This window comes from Protopterus annectens, chromosome 1.part1 (assembly GCF_019279795.1).
Source record: "Protopterus annectens isolate FY-2018-M chromosome 1.part1, PAN1.0, whole genome shotgun sequence".
Lineage (NCBI taxonomy): Eukaryota > Metazoa > Chordata > Ceratodontiformes > Protopteridae > Protopterus > Protopterus annectens.
The window spans coordinates 350,765,386-350,778,987 of record NC_056726.1 but is presented as its reverse complement, the minus strand read 5'-3'; the positions used below and the strand labels follow the sequence as shown (position 1 = coordinate 350,778,987).

General features: G+C 42.5%; 1 protein-coding gene across 1 annotated transcript in view; it reads right to left on the bottom strand.

The window, feature by feature from the left end:
- Positions 1-13,602, bottom strand: part of EMC1 (ER membrane protein complex subunit 1) — a 1,424,536-nt gene that overhangs the window by 718,476 nt on the left and 692,458 nt on the right. Inside the window, exons 15-16 of the mRNA XM_044087063.1 lie at positions 9,923-9,931; positions 9,216-9,415 (exon numbers count right to left, since the gene is read on the bottom strand). Of these exons, the coding sequence (XP_043942998.1) occupies positions 9,216-9,415; positions 9,923-9,931 (209 nt within the window). The remainder of the gene's footprint in view (positions 1-9,215; positions 9,416-9,922; positions 9,932-13,602) is intronic.

Here is a 13,602-nt window from a genome sequence, read left to right as displayed (position 1 = left end):
CCACCCAACCTTCAAGGAAAGCATACCCATTCACGCATGCACCTACCTGCATGTCTTTAAACGTCACTCGACCACGGGGAGGACATGCAGACTCCACACAGTAGGCGCTCCATCTGAGAATCAAACCGGAGAACCTTTTGCTGTGAGGCGACAAGGCTAACCGCTGCACCACCGCGGCCTCTGGATATATAACCGGTACAAATTAATATTATCTACAAATAAAGCCAACTTTTCTTTATTACCATACCAATTATATCCTTGCATTTCTAAATACCTTATTTTATTTGCCAATAGCTCCAAAAAATAAAGCAAATAAAGAGGAAAGAGAATATCCTTCCATGGTTCCCCCTGTTCAAATTTAATTTATCAGACAGACACCTTTCCACTTTAATTCTTGCCTCCAACCCTTCATATATCCCTCTAATTACTCTTATTAATATATCAGGGAATGTGACTTCTATTCATCGTCATCATCATCATCCCCCTTTTTCCCATTTTTTCTACATGGGATTGGAGTATCATGTTAACTGTTGCCAACTCTCTTGAAGCAGTGCCACACTCCTGCCTTCTTCAACACTCATGCCTGACTGTTGCAGATCTTCTTTCACACAATCCATACACCCTTGCACACAAAGAAAGAAACATACATGTGTTCTTTGATGCATCTTTCTGACTTTATTACATTCCTTGTATAATACAGCACATTTGTTAGAATTAGAGTGCATTTTAAGTTTATTGTTTCAACATTTTTCCAGTAGGCAATGAAACAAAATGAACCAATGACAAAACTGCCCAAGTCAGAACATTTCCATCATAAAAAGTCAACTTACACACACACATTTTTTTCTTGTAATGCAGCACAGAATATAATCAGCGATTTTCTGTTCCTGAATTTGGGTTAATATTTTTGCTCTTTCCTCTGAGACACAAATGCCCTTGTGCATGACATTTTCTCACTTCTGTTCTATCTGTAGCTATATCCTTGGCTTATTACACCCACCCCCCTTTAAAGTACAATATAGTACAGTATCGGCAATGCCATCTGCATACTGTGGGAGTAGAACCCACATCTTTGCATCAAAAGCAAGTATTTAACCTGTTATGCTATTAATAATGCAAACAGACTCAGCATAAACAACACTAAACTCCCCCCCCCCCGAAGCTGTCAGCTCCACTCAACACTCAGCTTTACAGCACAAGAAAGCTGGAAAAAGCCAAATTTTAATAGTGAGGGTGGGACAGAAGCCCAAAAACCAAGGACACATTTTAAACATTGCTTGTATAATTTTGGAAAGTCGCCAAGTCTTGAACCCAGGATCCTGTGCACTACAGTCAGAGCAACATACCACTATGCCAAATCAGCAGTTTCCTGAAAGACAGGAACTTTAGGAAGACTAAAACTTAAATGGCTATCATTCACCACAGCTCCAACCTCTTCGCACAAAACACCTGGACAAAGCCAATAATGGGGGAAATACATAATTCAGTTCTCACTTCTCAACATAGCTATTCTCAACCTCTTAGCACAAAAAACCTGGACAAAGCCAATAATGGGGGAATACAGCCCCAAAAAATATGGACAAATTTGTAATACTGAACTTATAAACTTAGAAAATTGCTAGAATAAAATGATTTGTGTTTTACCATTTACTTTCTGAAGAATATGAAGTCTGAAATTCAAATGCCTGTCATTATTTAGTGAATTCAATCCTGCAAATCCAGAAAACCACAGATTTTATGAGGAACAGACTTGACTGCTTGCGTGATATGACAGCTGTCTGTGACCTTCTCCTTGTCCAGCCTGGTGAGGGGGGCATCTGTGTGTCTCACTACAAAATCTCCTATGACCAGGACATTTGATTTTGAGGTATTCTGCCCTTAGGGGTTTATTCGCCGAGACACTAGTGTGTGTGTGTTATGTGTAGTAGATTTTGGTTGTGCAGTAGTATGTGTTAGTTGTTTGTTCTTGGGAGGCCTCTGGTCTTTTGGTAGACTCTTAATGAGTACCTCTGAGTATGTTGGTTTGTGTGTCATGATTTATCTTGTGTGAGAGGAGAGGTTTGTGTGCTGATGACCTGTTTGATGTCTTGTTTACTGTTACACAAGAGGAGTTTCATTGTACAGTTACATCTCTCACATACTGTATTTTATTTGCTGTAGGAGCAAATGGTTGTCAGTATACATGAGGCAATTACTATGTTGCCTCAGGAAGCCCATGTCAATCAGCTTGGTTGAAGAAATGTTGGGAAAATTACTGCCTATTTTAGCAGGTTAAACTTTAAGTACTGTTATGGGGTGGGGAAGTTAGATCAGCGTTTGTTCTAGGGTTAGCAAGGGACCTATCTTACATTATACACTTAACTGATGCTTTATTTATTTATTTTTTTGCTACCAAACAGCTTATAATTAATAAATGTTTATTTTTATTTTTCAGCAATTTAACTATACATATGTGATTTGTTTAACAGTATTAAAATGTAGTACTGTATTTAGCCCCATGGTATAGAAGGATAAAGCTCTGACTGTGCCTTAGATTTGACTGGAGTTCAAACAATGGCATTGGCACTTGTAGGAGCTGGCTGGGGAAGATGACAGAGTGAAGCTGCTGCCAACTCCCCATTCTAGGAAGGAGAGCTGGAGCAGCTCTGGTGTGACACCTAGCAGAATCACTAGGTGTTACCTGATGGAGTTCAAGCCTGCAAGACCCTGCATCTCACACTGGCAGCTGAGGAGAATTCTGCATACACAGGCATGGTTTCTCTTGGAAGAAAGCAATAGCAAACCTCAGAAGCTGGGGTGGTAACTCCCTTAGAAACTTGGGAGAGATTGCAGATCACCCCAAGGATTAGCAAGCAGGCCTAATCCCCACCACATAACCCCCTCTGGGCAACAGGGAGCCAACTGGGATACCTGGGCAGGAAACAAAAGGTCGACACTGTTGTCACCTAGCCGAAGAATGCTGTGTTCTATTTACCTTAGAAAATAGGTCATCTGGATGCCAGTAGCAAAACCATTGAGCATGCTTTACTATTTTATCTGCTTATAATATTTTGTTTTTTTCATTTACATTGTATATGCTTGCTATTGCTTTGCAGCTCAAGTTATGACATTTTTCACTCTACTCATTTGTTGTCTACTACCTAGAAGAATAAGATGTGTCACTTTATTTCATTAACTCAAATTCAGCCCATCAATTAATACCTTCAAGAAGGAAACCAATGACTGCATGACCACTTGCGAGTTTCAAAATGGGATCCAGAGCATCAAGCTCCTTGATGGCAAATAGGCTTTGAGCTTGTTACCCAAACCTATCAACCTAGGAACCATTCATAGTGTAAATGTTCAAGACTGCTTTATGGCTCTGTGATCAGTTTACTCACTTGGTTAAACAAAAATAAACAAATAAAAATCAGATCCTAAAGTTCATCAAAATGTATGCCTCTCTGCAGTCTAAGATATCTGAAAATGTTCATAAGACAACTTGCAGTATTTCACTAACTCACATTGAAGGAGGAGACATGGATGACGAGAAAGTACAGTTTTGTACCTACCATAAATGTAGATGTTCGAGTGCTCATACAGCTGCAGTCATAACAGATGGGTTTATCCTGCCGTCAGGCGGGTCCTCGGTCGGCCGAATTCCAAAGTCTAGGTCCGGCGTCGGTTGCCGTCGCTTCCTCCCTGACGTCAGTGCGGCAGGGGTATAAAAGAGGCAGCCAACGCCATTTTCTTCAGTCTTTCTTGCCCCAGATGTCAGGTGCCCCCAGAAGGAAGGCAAATATCAACATTGCATTTTTGCATAACATTATAAGTCAAAAACAGTAGTTGCAAGCAAATACACCATAAAAGAATACCCCAAAAGGTTATATGAAAAGGGGTTGTCATAAGGCCTGTCCTAAGAGGGGTTAGAGGGAGGGAAACCTGGACTGCAGCTGTATGAGCACTCGAACATCTACATTTATGGTAGGTACAAAACTGTACTATGTTCATCGTGCATAAAGCTGCAGTCATAACAGATGGGTAGAATCCCAAAGCTAAGTAAGGGTGGTAGGCACTAAGTGGAACTAGGAGGGGCTAGGATGCCCTTCAGGACTGCTGTGGCAAAGCCCGCTCTAGATTTAGAGTACAGTGGGAGGTGACAGTGCTTGGAGAAAGTGTGCACTGAACTCCAGGTGGCTGCTTCCAAAATATCCTTGGTAGGGACCCCCCTGAGGAAGGCTGGAGAGGTAGCTGTGGCTCTGGTGGAGTGGGATCTGATGCATGCAGGCACAGTTTTTCCATGAAATGAGTAACAAAAGCGTATGCAGTGGGCTATCCATTTTGAAATTATCTGTTTGGAAACAGCCTTTCTTTGAGCACCTGCACCATAGGACACAAATAGTTGCTCAGATTTCCTGAATGGCTTTGCCCTGTCCAAATAATAACGAAGTTGTCTGTGAATGTCCAAGGAATGAAGTAGTCTTTCCCCTTTGTTTTGTGGATTAGGATAAAAGGTAGGTAAGTGGATAGTCTGATTCAAAGCTACACTGGATACTACCTTTGGCATAAAGGTAGGGTTGGTTCGTAAGGAAACTCTGTCCTGATGGAAAATGATGAATGGTTGCACAGCCATGAGGGCCTGTAGCTCCGAAACCCTGCGAGCTGAGGTGATAGCCAGAAGAAAGGCTGTTTTCCATGACAAGTACTGTAACTTTGATGAAGAAGCTGGCTCGAAGGGAGGAAGGGTCAGCTTTTCCAATACGAAGTTGAGGTCCCAAGCAGGGACTGGTAGTTTCCTTGGGGGTTTTATATTCTTTGCCCCTCTGAGGAACTGCCTTAAGAGGATGAGAGAATAAAGGAGGATCTGTGTTGTATTGTGCAGAAATGGCTGAAGCGTGGATCTTGATGGAGGAGAAGGAAAGTCCATTGTTTAACATCTCAGCTAGGTACTGTAAAATTTGATGAATATTTATTACCCAAGGATTCTGTCCTTTCTTTTGATTCCAGGCACAAAATCGTTTCAATTTGGCGGAGTAGGCCTTTCTAGTAAAAGGTCTTCTGGCCTCCAAGATGACATCCTGCACCTCCTTGGAGAGGAGAAACTGTTGGGAAATCAAGGAATTCTCCATGCAGCTAGAGTTAGAGTTTTGAGATGGCTGTGATGAATTTTGTAGTTGTGCTGGGACAACAGAAGAGGGACTAGAGGTAGGATCCATGGTGGGGGATGTGTCAGGCTCTTCAGGAGCGGATACCAGTGTTGCCTTGGCCAGTCTGGAGCAATGAGAATCATTTTCGGCCTCTCAGCTCTGGCTTTTAATAGAACTTTGGGCAGCAGAGGAAGAGGCGGGAAGGCATAGACTGTCAATGTTGCACAATTGAAGGAAAGTGCGTCCACTTTCCAGGCCTGTGGATGATAGGTCCTTGAACAAAATTTTTTCAACTGGCAATTTCTGTGGGTAGCAAAGAGATCTATGTCTGGCTGTCCCCATGCCTGAGTTATCTTTGTGAAAATTTGGGGATGCAACTTCCATTCGTGTGGATCTGTCATATTTCTGCTTAGATTGTCTGCCAGTGTGTTTTCCTTCCCTGGCAGGAATTGTGCCTGTAGTTGAATTTTCAATTCCAGCGCTATGTTCCATAGGGTCATGGCTTGCCTGCACAGGGGGTATGAATGAGTTCCCCCTGTTTGTTTATGTACCACATCACTGTGGTGTTGTCTGTCCTTATCAATAGCTGGCCTGGATGCAGTAGGTCTTTGAAGGTCATAATAGCCTTTTGCACGGCTAGCATTTCCTTTTGGTTGATGTGAAGGTGCTTCTCTTTTTGGGTCCATTTTCCCTGAATGCACTGATCTGTCATGTGTGCTCCCCAGGCATAGTCCGAGGCGTCTGTTGTGATGATTTGAGTTGCTTGCGGTACACAGAAAGGAAGACCTGCGTTTCTTTGGCAAGCTTGAGCCCACCACAGAAATTCCTTTTGAAGGCATGGAATGAGTGGTATAATTGCTTCCAAGCTGTGGCTGTGTTGAGACCATAAGTTTTTTAGGTACCACTGAAGTTTCCTCATATGCAGCTTTGCACATGGGATTAGTAGGATGCAAGATGCCATGAATCCCAGAGCCTGCAGGACTTTCCTTGCAGTTAGCTTGGTGTAAGTTGCCATTTTTCTGAAGTATAGAGACAGGTGCCCTTGCTTGTCTGGCGTGAGGTAGGCCATCTGGGTGGTTGTATACAAGCTGGCACCCAGGAAAATTATTTGTTGAGAGGGTATTAATTTTGATTTCTTTTTGTTGACTGTATATCCCAGGAAGTTCAACAGTTTTATTACAAACGCCAGGTGCTGCAGTAGTATTGTCCTTGCTGTCCGCTTGGATCAGGCAGTCGTCCAGGTATGGGTAGATTTGTATCCCTTGTAGTCTGCAGAAGGCGATTACTGATGCCAGGCATTTCATAAACACTCTGGGTGCAGTAGATAAGCCAAAGGGCAATGCAGAGAATTGGTAATGGGTTGAACCTGCAAGAAATCTGAGGTATCTTCTGCAATTTTGTCTGATAGGGACATGCAGGTATGCCTCCTTGAGGTCCAATGTTACCAGCCAAGACTCCTTGCCCAGCATGGGAAGAAGCTGCTGTAATGTGAGCATCTTGAATTTTGGCACCTGTAGATATGTGTTTAGGATGGATAGGTCTAAGATAGGTCTCCAATCTTTGTCTTTCCTTGGTACCAGGAATAGTCTGGAATAAAACCCTTGGCCTTGTTCTTTTGCAGGTACCTCTTGAATTGCTTTCATGTCCATGAGAGATGAAATTTGTTTTTGTGCCTCTGCCCTTTGATTTTGTGGCAGGTTTGGCATGCCTCTCATTTTGGAAGGGTGTGAAAGTGGAACCTGTAGCCTCTGTCTATAATGTCCAGAATCCATTTGTCTTTTGTAACAATATGCCAATTTTGAGAATAATGTCAGTTTTCCGCCCAAAGGTGCTGCCATTAAAGCTTTGCTTGGCAGGTGTAGGGGGAAGTCATTGTGTCTGTTTTCTAAAAGACTGTGATCTATCTTCTCCACCTCTTGGGGTTGGTGCTTGCCACTGTCTTGCTCTGAAAGATCCTTGAGGTTGCCCTCTACCCATTGGACGCCAGTATCTGCCCCTTTGAGGTCTGTCCGTGGCTGGAAAGGACCAATTTTTTGAAGGCCAGTTTCTGCTGAAACGTGGAGGCTGTACCTGCAGGAAATCTTTCACTGTTTGCATTGATTTCGCTTTTTCCTCCATTTTCTTTAGTACCTCCTCTGCTTTAACACCAAACAATCCATCTTTTTGAAGAGGTGCATCTAATAATTTAGCTTTGACATGATCTGGTAAGGTTTGCTCTTTGAGCCAAGCATGCCTACGTATAACAGACCCCGTAACAGCAGCTCTACATGAGGCCTCTAAAGCATCAAAACCACACTGCAAGGTATGTTTACCCACTTGCTCTGCACCATGCAACAAATCCTGCAACTCTTTTAAATCTGGTTGTTATTTTTTGGTTTATTTGTTGTTTTTTGTTCAAAACTGGAGTCGGAGTATCCGACAACATAATATAATTACATCTTGCTTTTCAGCTGAGATATCAAAAACTGTTGATACTTTAACATATGGAACTGACAGTTTAATGCCCTCGTGGTTAAAGTGGCCGAGGTGTACACCTTTTTCCCCCACCTTTCTAAAGATCTGGAATCTCTCTCTGAAGGTAATGGGTTTTTAGCAGTAGAGGCCTTAATTCCCTTGGGACCCTGTGAAATAGTTTCTGGGTCAGAAGTATGGCTTTTATATAGGAACTGGTAAGAAACAGGAACCTGGTAATACCTGTCTGGTTTAACAGGAGCTGCAGGCAAAGAATCAGGATTAAGGCTGGCTTCTGTGTACAAATCATCCAATATATCTATAACAGGAGGGATAGCCAGAGGCCTATGCTGGGGGAGCAGAAGAAATTCCCTGAGCCTTTTCTTGGAATCTGAGTAATCTTGGCCTTCCCAGTGAAAGTGTTCCCTCAATGTATGCAGGGTTTCCCCAAAAGAGAAGTCCTCAGGGGGGGAGACCGAGGGGAATAGACTCCTCTGCATCGGAGTCTTCGAATGGAGAATAAGCACAATCCTGGTCCTCAGATAGTTCTGAGGTAATAGAAGCTTGATCTGAGGAAGGGTAGTCTTCCTCTAATCTGGGCCTTTTGACAGAGGGGGGTTGAGAACCCCTGATAAGAGTAATCAAATCCTCAGCCATTTCAAGCATCTGTTTTTTAGGCATGGTGCCTTGAGAGGGTGTCTGAGGAACCTGTTTTTTGGTTTTCATGGCTGTTCTAGATTTAGTGAAGGCTTTAATAGAGAAGGAGGAAGGCCCGAAGACCCATTGAGAAATGGCAGGCCTGTCTAAATTCTGAGTTTCCCCTCCAGGAGTGGCGTTGGCATCTGTAGTAGGAATGGGGGCCGAGGAGCCTGTGGCTTCGGGTACTGAAGACACCGGTAATGCATTGTCATCGGTACTCAGGGGCTGCGTAGGCGCCTCGCTGAGTACCGGAGAACCGGTAGTTGGCCCTAGTGTAGTATCAGTAGGTGGTGCGGACCTCGTATGTCGGTCCTTATCTTTGCGTTTTTTGCTCAAAACTGGAGTCGGAGTATCCGACGACATAATATAATTAAATTTTTTGCCAAAAAAGTGAAGGGTGAACTCCGCCCGACGCTTAATAGTGCGTTTGTTGAATCTAGCACAAAAACGGCAGGCCGAGACATCGTGGTCTGGGCCTAAGCAAGGTATACAGTAAGAGTGGAAATCCTTATGCGGTATTTGCTTCCCACATGAAATGCAATTATTAACTTTGTCTGACATCGGTCTGAGGCAAGAAGTTTCCCCAACGGGGTACTTGGCTTTCAAGAAGACTTCGGCTGAAATACTTTCGTAAATCTCAGGTACTGGCTGACCGGCACTTGCGAACTGCTTCTGCTTCGGGCACCGCGCGGCAAGAAAGAATGAAGAAAATGGCGTCGGCTGCCTCTTTTATACCCCTGCCGCACTGACGTCAGGGAGGAAGCGATGGCAACCGACCCCGGACCTAGACTTTGGAATTCGGCCGACCTGATGGCAGGATAACCCATCTGTTATGACTGCAGCTGTATGCACAATGAACATCATACTTAACAACACAGGAAACTATAACCACGACTTAAAAAGATAGTCACTACCTTCTCTATGTCAACTTGTTCTTACCTTCCCAGAAGCTGTTACCATCACCATCATCTTTTGCAGGTTGAACTCATCTCTTGCTAGGTTGTCAATTGTGATCTCATTCTTCACCTGGCTTCGGGGCTTTCTGGCATCATAAAACAACTTCCACAAATGAGCAATCCAAGCTTGTAACAGAATCAGCTGAGAGGAAAGCCGCTTCAGAAACATTCCCATGAGACCATCTGTACAAACATTCTTTAGTTAATATAACATCACAGTACTATGTCATTTACAAACTCAAATTACCTAAGGTGGAAACATTTACTCTGTTCCTTAACAGGCTTCACATCTGATGACTAAATCGCTACAGTGTAAACAGAAGTATATTCTAAGGAATGGACAAAACATAGGACATATAAAGCAAACTACATGAATACAACTGATAGAAATCAGAAAACTAAATAAATTTACAAATTAAATCCAAGAGTAAAAAGCCACAAAAACCACAAGATGAATGCTCTACTTAAAAGAACAGTTCCAAACATGCATGTTTGAAATTTACAAATTAGTTTGTTCTTTTACTAGTTTACCTGTATGTTTTACACTAAAGTAATTACTATTAAAATATTAAATACTAGTTAAGTAAAGGCTACATACAGTATTAGCACTCATTCTGTTAAACTATTTCTTCAACATAGCACTACTAATCAGAGCATGCACAGAACGAAAAATAGTACAGGGACTGTTACCTTGAATGGCTGGATCCAAAGAAGCAGAAAGAGACAGGAAATAGAAGTTATGATAAGACAAGAAATCTACGGACTTTGTGAAAATATGAATATAATCTGACATACTTTACTTTCTCAAGACAGCTTCCAAACTAACATAGACAAAATGATTGCTGTGCTGCAATGTAACATGCAACAGCTAAAAGTGTTGCAAGTAAAATTGGTCATTAAACAGATCCTTTACACCTCCTCAATGCGCATCTATCTTTTGGGCCACTTCCAGTATGCAGAGAGATGTTCATGGTTTAAAGAGGGAAGAAATCTCTGATGGCCCAACGGTACACAGACAAAAGAATTAATAAACAGCCTGTGCCAGTAGCATACAGGGATATAAAGCCCTGAATACATCCAGGAGACCTAAGCTCATATACAGCTTTGGTTGTTTGATGACACAAGTAGGTAGGATGGACGTGCCTGCTCTTGGGGGAAGGGGTCCAGGCACTGGGAATCATGCACGCATGCTGGTTGACTTCCCTGGAGACCAGGAAAACAGGAACGCTTGTGTTTCCTGTGGGTGGGTGAAGCAGTTCTGCTGACATCAGTCCCTTTGTGGAAGTGAAAGGTGGTGCAGAGCTGATGCCCAATGCACGCCACACCAATGGGTTGCCACAGTAGCAGCATACACGAGGACTAGGGTTAAAAAGCAAACATTTCATATCACCAATGAACACTGCTATGTGATAGTTCCTCCCACCTGACCCTTACTTCCAGTGATGGGGGAATGAATGGGCTGAGACTTTGGGAGGGAGCCGACTGGCAGGTAGCAGGGGCAAAAAGACAAAACACAAATAAAATACATGCACACATAAATAACTGAAGCTGCATTTAAATAACACACAATCTTACTTACCTTTGCTTCTCAAAGAATACACATCTGTGTGTGTGTGTGTGTGTGTGTGTGTGTGTGTGTGTGTGTGTGTGTGTGTGTGTGTGTGTGTGTGTGTGTGTAGCAACAACTCAATAGGTTGATACACCAGAATATAAACTGCAAGAAAGTTGACTGCAAAAGTTTGACAGTTGTGTGACATCAACAATCCCAGGGTGAGGGAATATTCCCTTACTATGGAAACTGTGCAATCTCAGAGTTAGTATACATAATTAGCGGGGGGGGGGGTTTGGACACAGCCGCCCACATGAGGGGTGCAAGGGGTCTTGCCCAGTGCAAAAAAAGATGTTACTTTTTTTTTTTTCTTAGGTGCATTCAGCAAGGATTTTACTTCTGCATGCATAGTTTGGTGTTGGCATTTCTGATATCAACTTTTTGCAGTCAGCTTCCTTGTTTCAACATTGTGATATGTCGTCCTAGTGAGGTAAATCTGGAGATATAGTTGTACATTAATTTACCAAATGTTCAAGGATAACCTGGCTGTGTGGAGCAGAGGGATGGAGCTTAAGACTACAATTCAAGTAACTGGTTGAATATCTGTCCCATCACGTAAGGAATGAAGGGGTGTGGGTCACTTGCCTCTTCCTGGAGGTGGAATGAGATAAGTATTCTCAGAGGTACACTGAGTGGTGCTGTTTCCTTGCTGGATACTAGAAAAAGTACCACAGGGATGCCTGTTGGGAACACCCCTATTGGAAGTGATGGGATGGCATATCTGGTCAAGCATACTCCCTCCATTGTGCTTCGCTTGGTACATGTAGCTACCAGGGCTTAAACAACAAAAAACTGTCAAACCACCCAACAGCTGTCTGAAAAACAGCCAGTCCGGGTTTACCGTTACCACAGTGATGGGGAACAAATGGGCTGATCAACTGGGAGGGGGCTGGTAATCAACAGACAGCAAATTTGTCCCAGGGGTTCCACCTGTGTCCCTCATTGACAGGTGCGGACTGAGGTTTCTTACTGGGGATTAACTCTTGGCTAGGTTTGTAAGGGGCCCCACGGCCATTAGCCTAGTAACCTCCTATGATCCTATGGACATGGGCAGGCATTACTAATACATTCCTAGGTACTGACTACAGTATCTATGGTATTATATTGGGATAAAACAACTAGGCTTGAAATGGCCTCCAGGTCAATAGCCTAGAATCTCTTATGATCCTTATGACAAGAGGGAGGGACATTTTTATTTTATGATAAACCAAAAGGCAGTGATGCAGACATTTTTCTTTCACAACAAAATGAACCAAAATTAACTTTCTTGACAAAAGCAGAAACCATACAGAAGGTAATTAAGGAAATGATTGTTTTTAGCTGGGACACCGGAACTGAAATGCCTAGACATGGCAACGCCCTATATATTAAGTTTAAGGCTACTGGCTGCCAAAAAAGACAGTTACTAGAAAATGGAAATCATAACATAAACCAACTGCAATTAAAGTGCTGAATACTTTTAAATAGATAAGAGAACTTAAAAAAGGATATTTAGAAAAGAGAATGAGACAAAGGACAAATACGTAGATGTAAATGGAATTTGTGAGAACAATACATGCAGAACAATGTTGAGGAGTTGTGAAGTTTAAGAGAAGTCAGGAATTTAACAATTTATGTAATGGTGGAGTGAATGACGGATGTTATGAAGAACGAAAGCATTTATGTAATGTATAATGCGTGAAAAAACATCAATATAGTTTGACTTATTTTCTATTAATATAGCTGCGCCTATGTCTTAAATGACAATTTAATAAAAATGTTAAAAAAGCAAAACGCATGCACAAACATTTTCTGAAAAGTCCTACAGCCCCCATAAAACAGGGAAAAACTTGTTTCCAAACTGCTCGCTAATTGCTTTCTCCAATTTATTTATTTATATTTATTTTACATTTGTTGACTGGTATAGTCCGACTGGATATGTGTCCATTTTCAGCGGAGGCCCGGGGAGATAAGCTCCAGATAACACAGACATGACATAACAGATATGGCAAAAAGTAGGAATTAATGTCTATATCATACAGATGCTCTCCCCTGTAGTCACTCCAAACTGAATTCCTCCACAGGAAAATATCCAGGTTTTATTAGAATAGCCCTCAGATTCATTCTCACTGCAGTATAACACTCTGAACCAATGTTCCAGACAATCCTCCTGCCTTTAAAATAGACTAGAACAAGGAGAAAATTACAGTCAGCTGCCTGTCGAGTGCCAGGATCCGCCACATAACGCATGCACTCAAGTCATTCCACAACAAGTACAAATACAACTCTGTCATTGTCCATGCTGGAGTAAATGACTTGAGACGTACCTCCCTGGACTACATGAAAAGAGACATGGAAGAGCTCTTGGATCATGTGACCCAGGCAGGTATGACCCTAGCCCTGAGTAACATCCTGCCTTCACCCAGAATGATGCCACAGTATAAGGACAAAATGATTGACTTCAACAATTGGCTAAGCTTCTGGTGTCATTCAAAGGGGATCCAGTATTTGTCTGCCTGGGAAGACATGATCGACAAACCACGATGCTTTGCCAGAGATGGTCTGCACTTGTCACACCTGGGATTCAGGTTACTGGCTAAAGCTCTTGCCACCCCTATAGTGCCTTTTTAGACAAGGTTCAAAGGATAAAACCACCACCATAACAGATATAAGCATGCAAAATCTGAAGGTAATGCTACTCAATGCTAGAAGTCTAAATCTCAAAATGCACTCTCTTGAGGCACTCCTAAAAATGGAGATCAATATCTGTGCAGTGACTGAG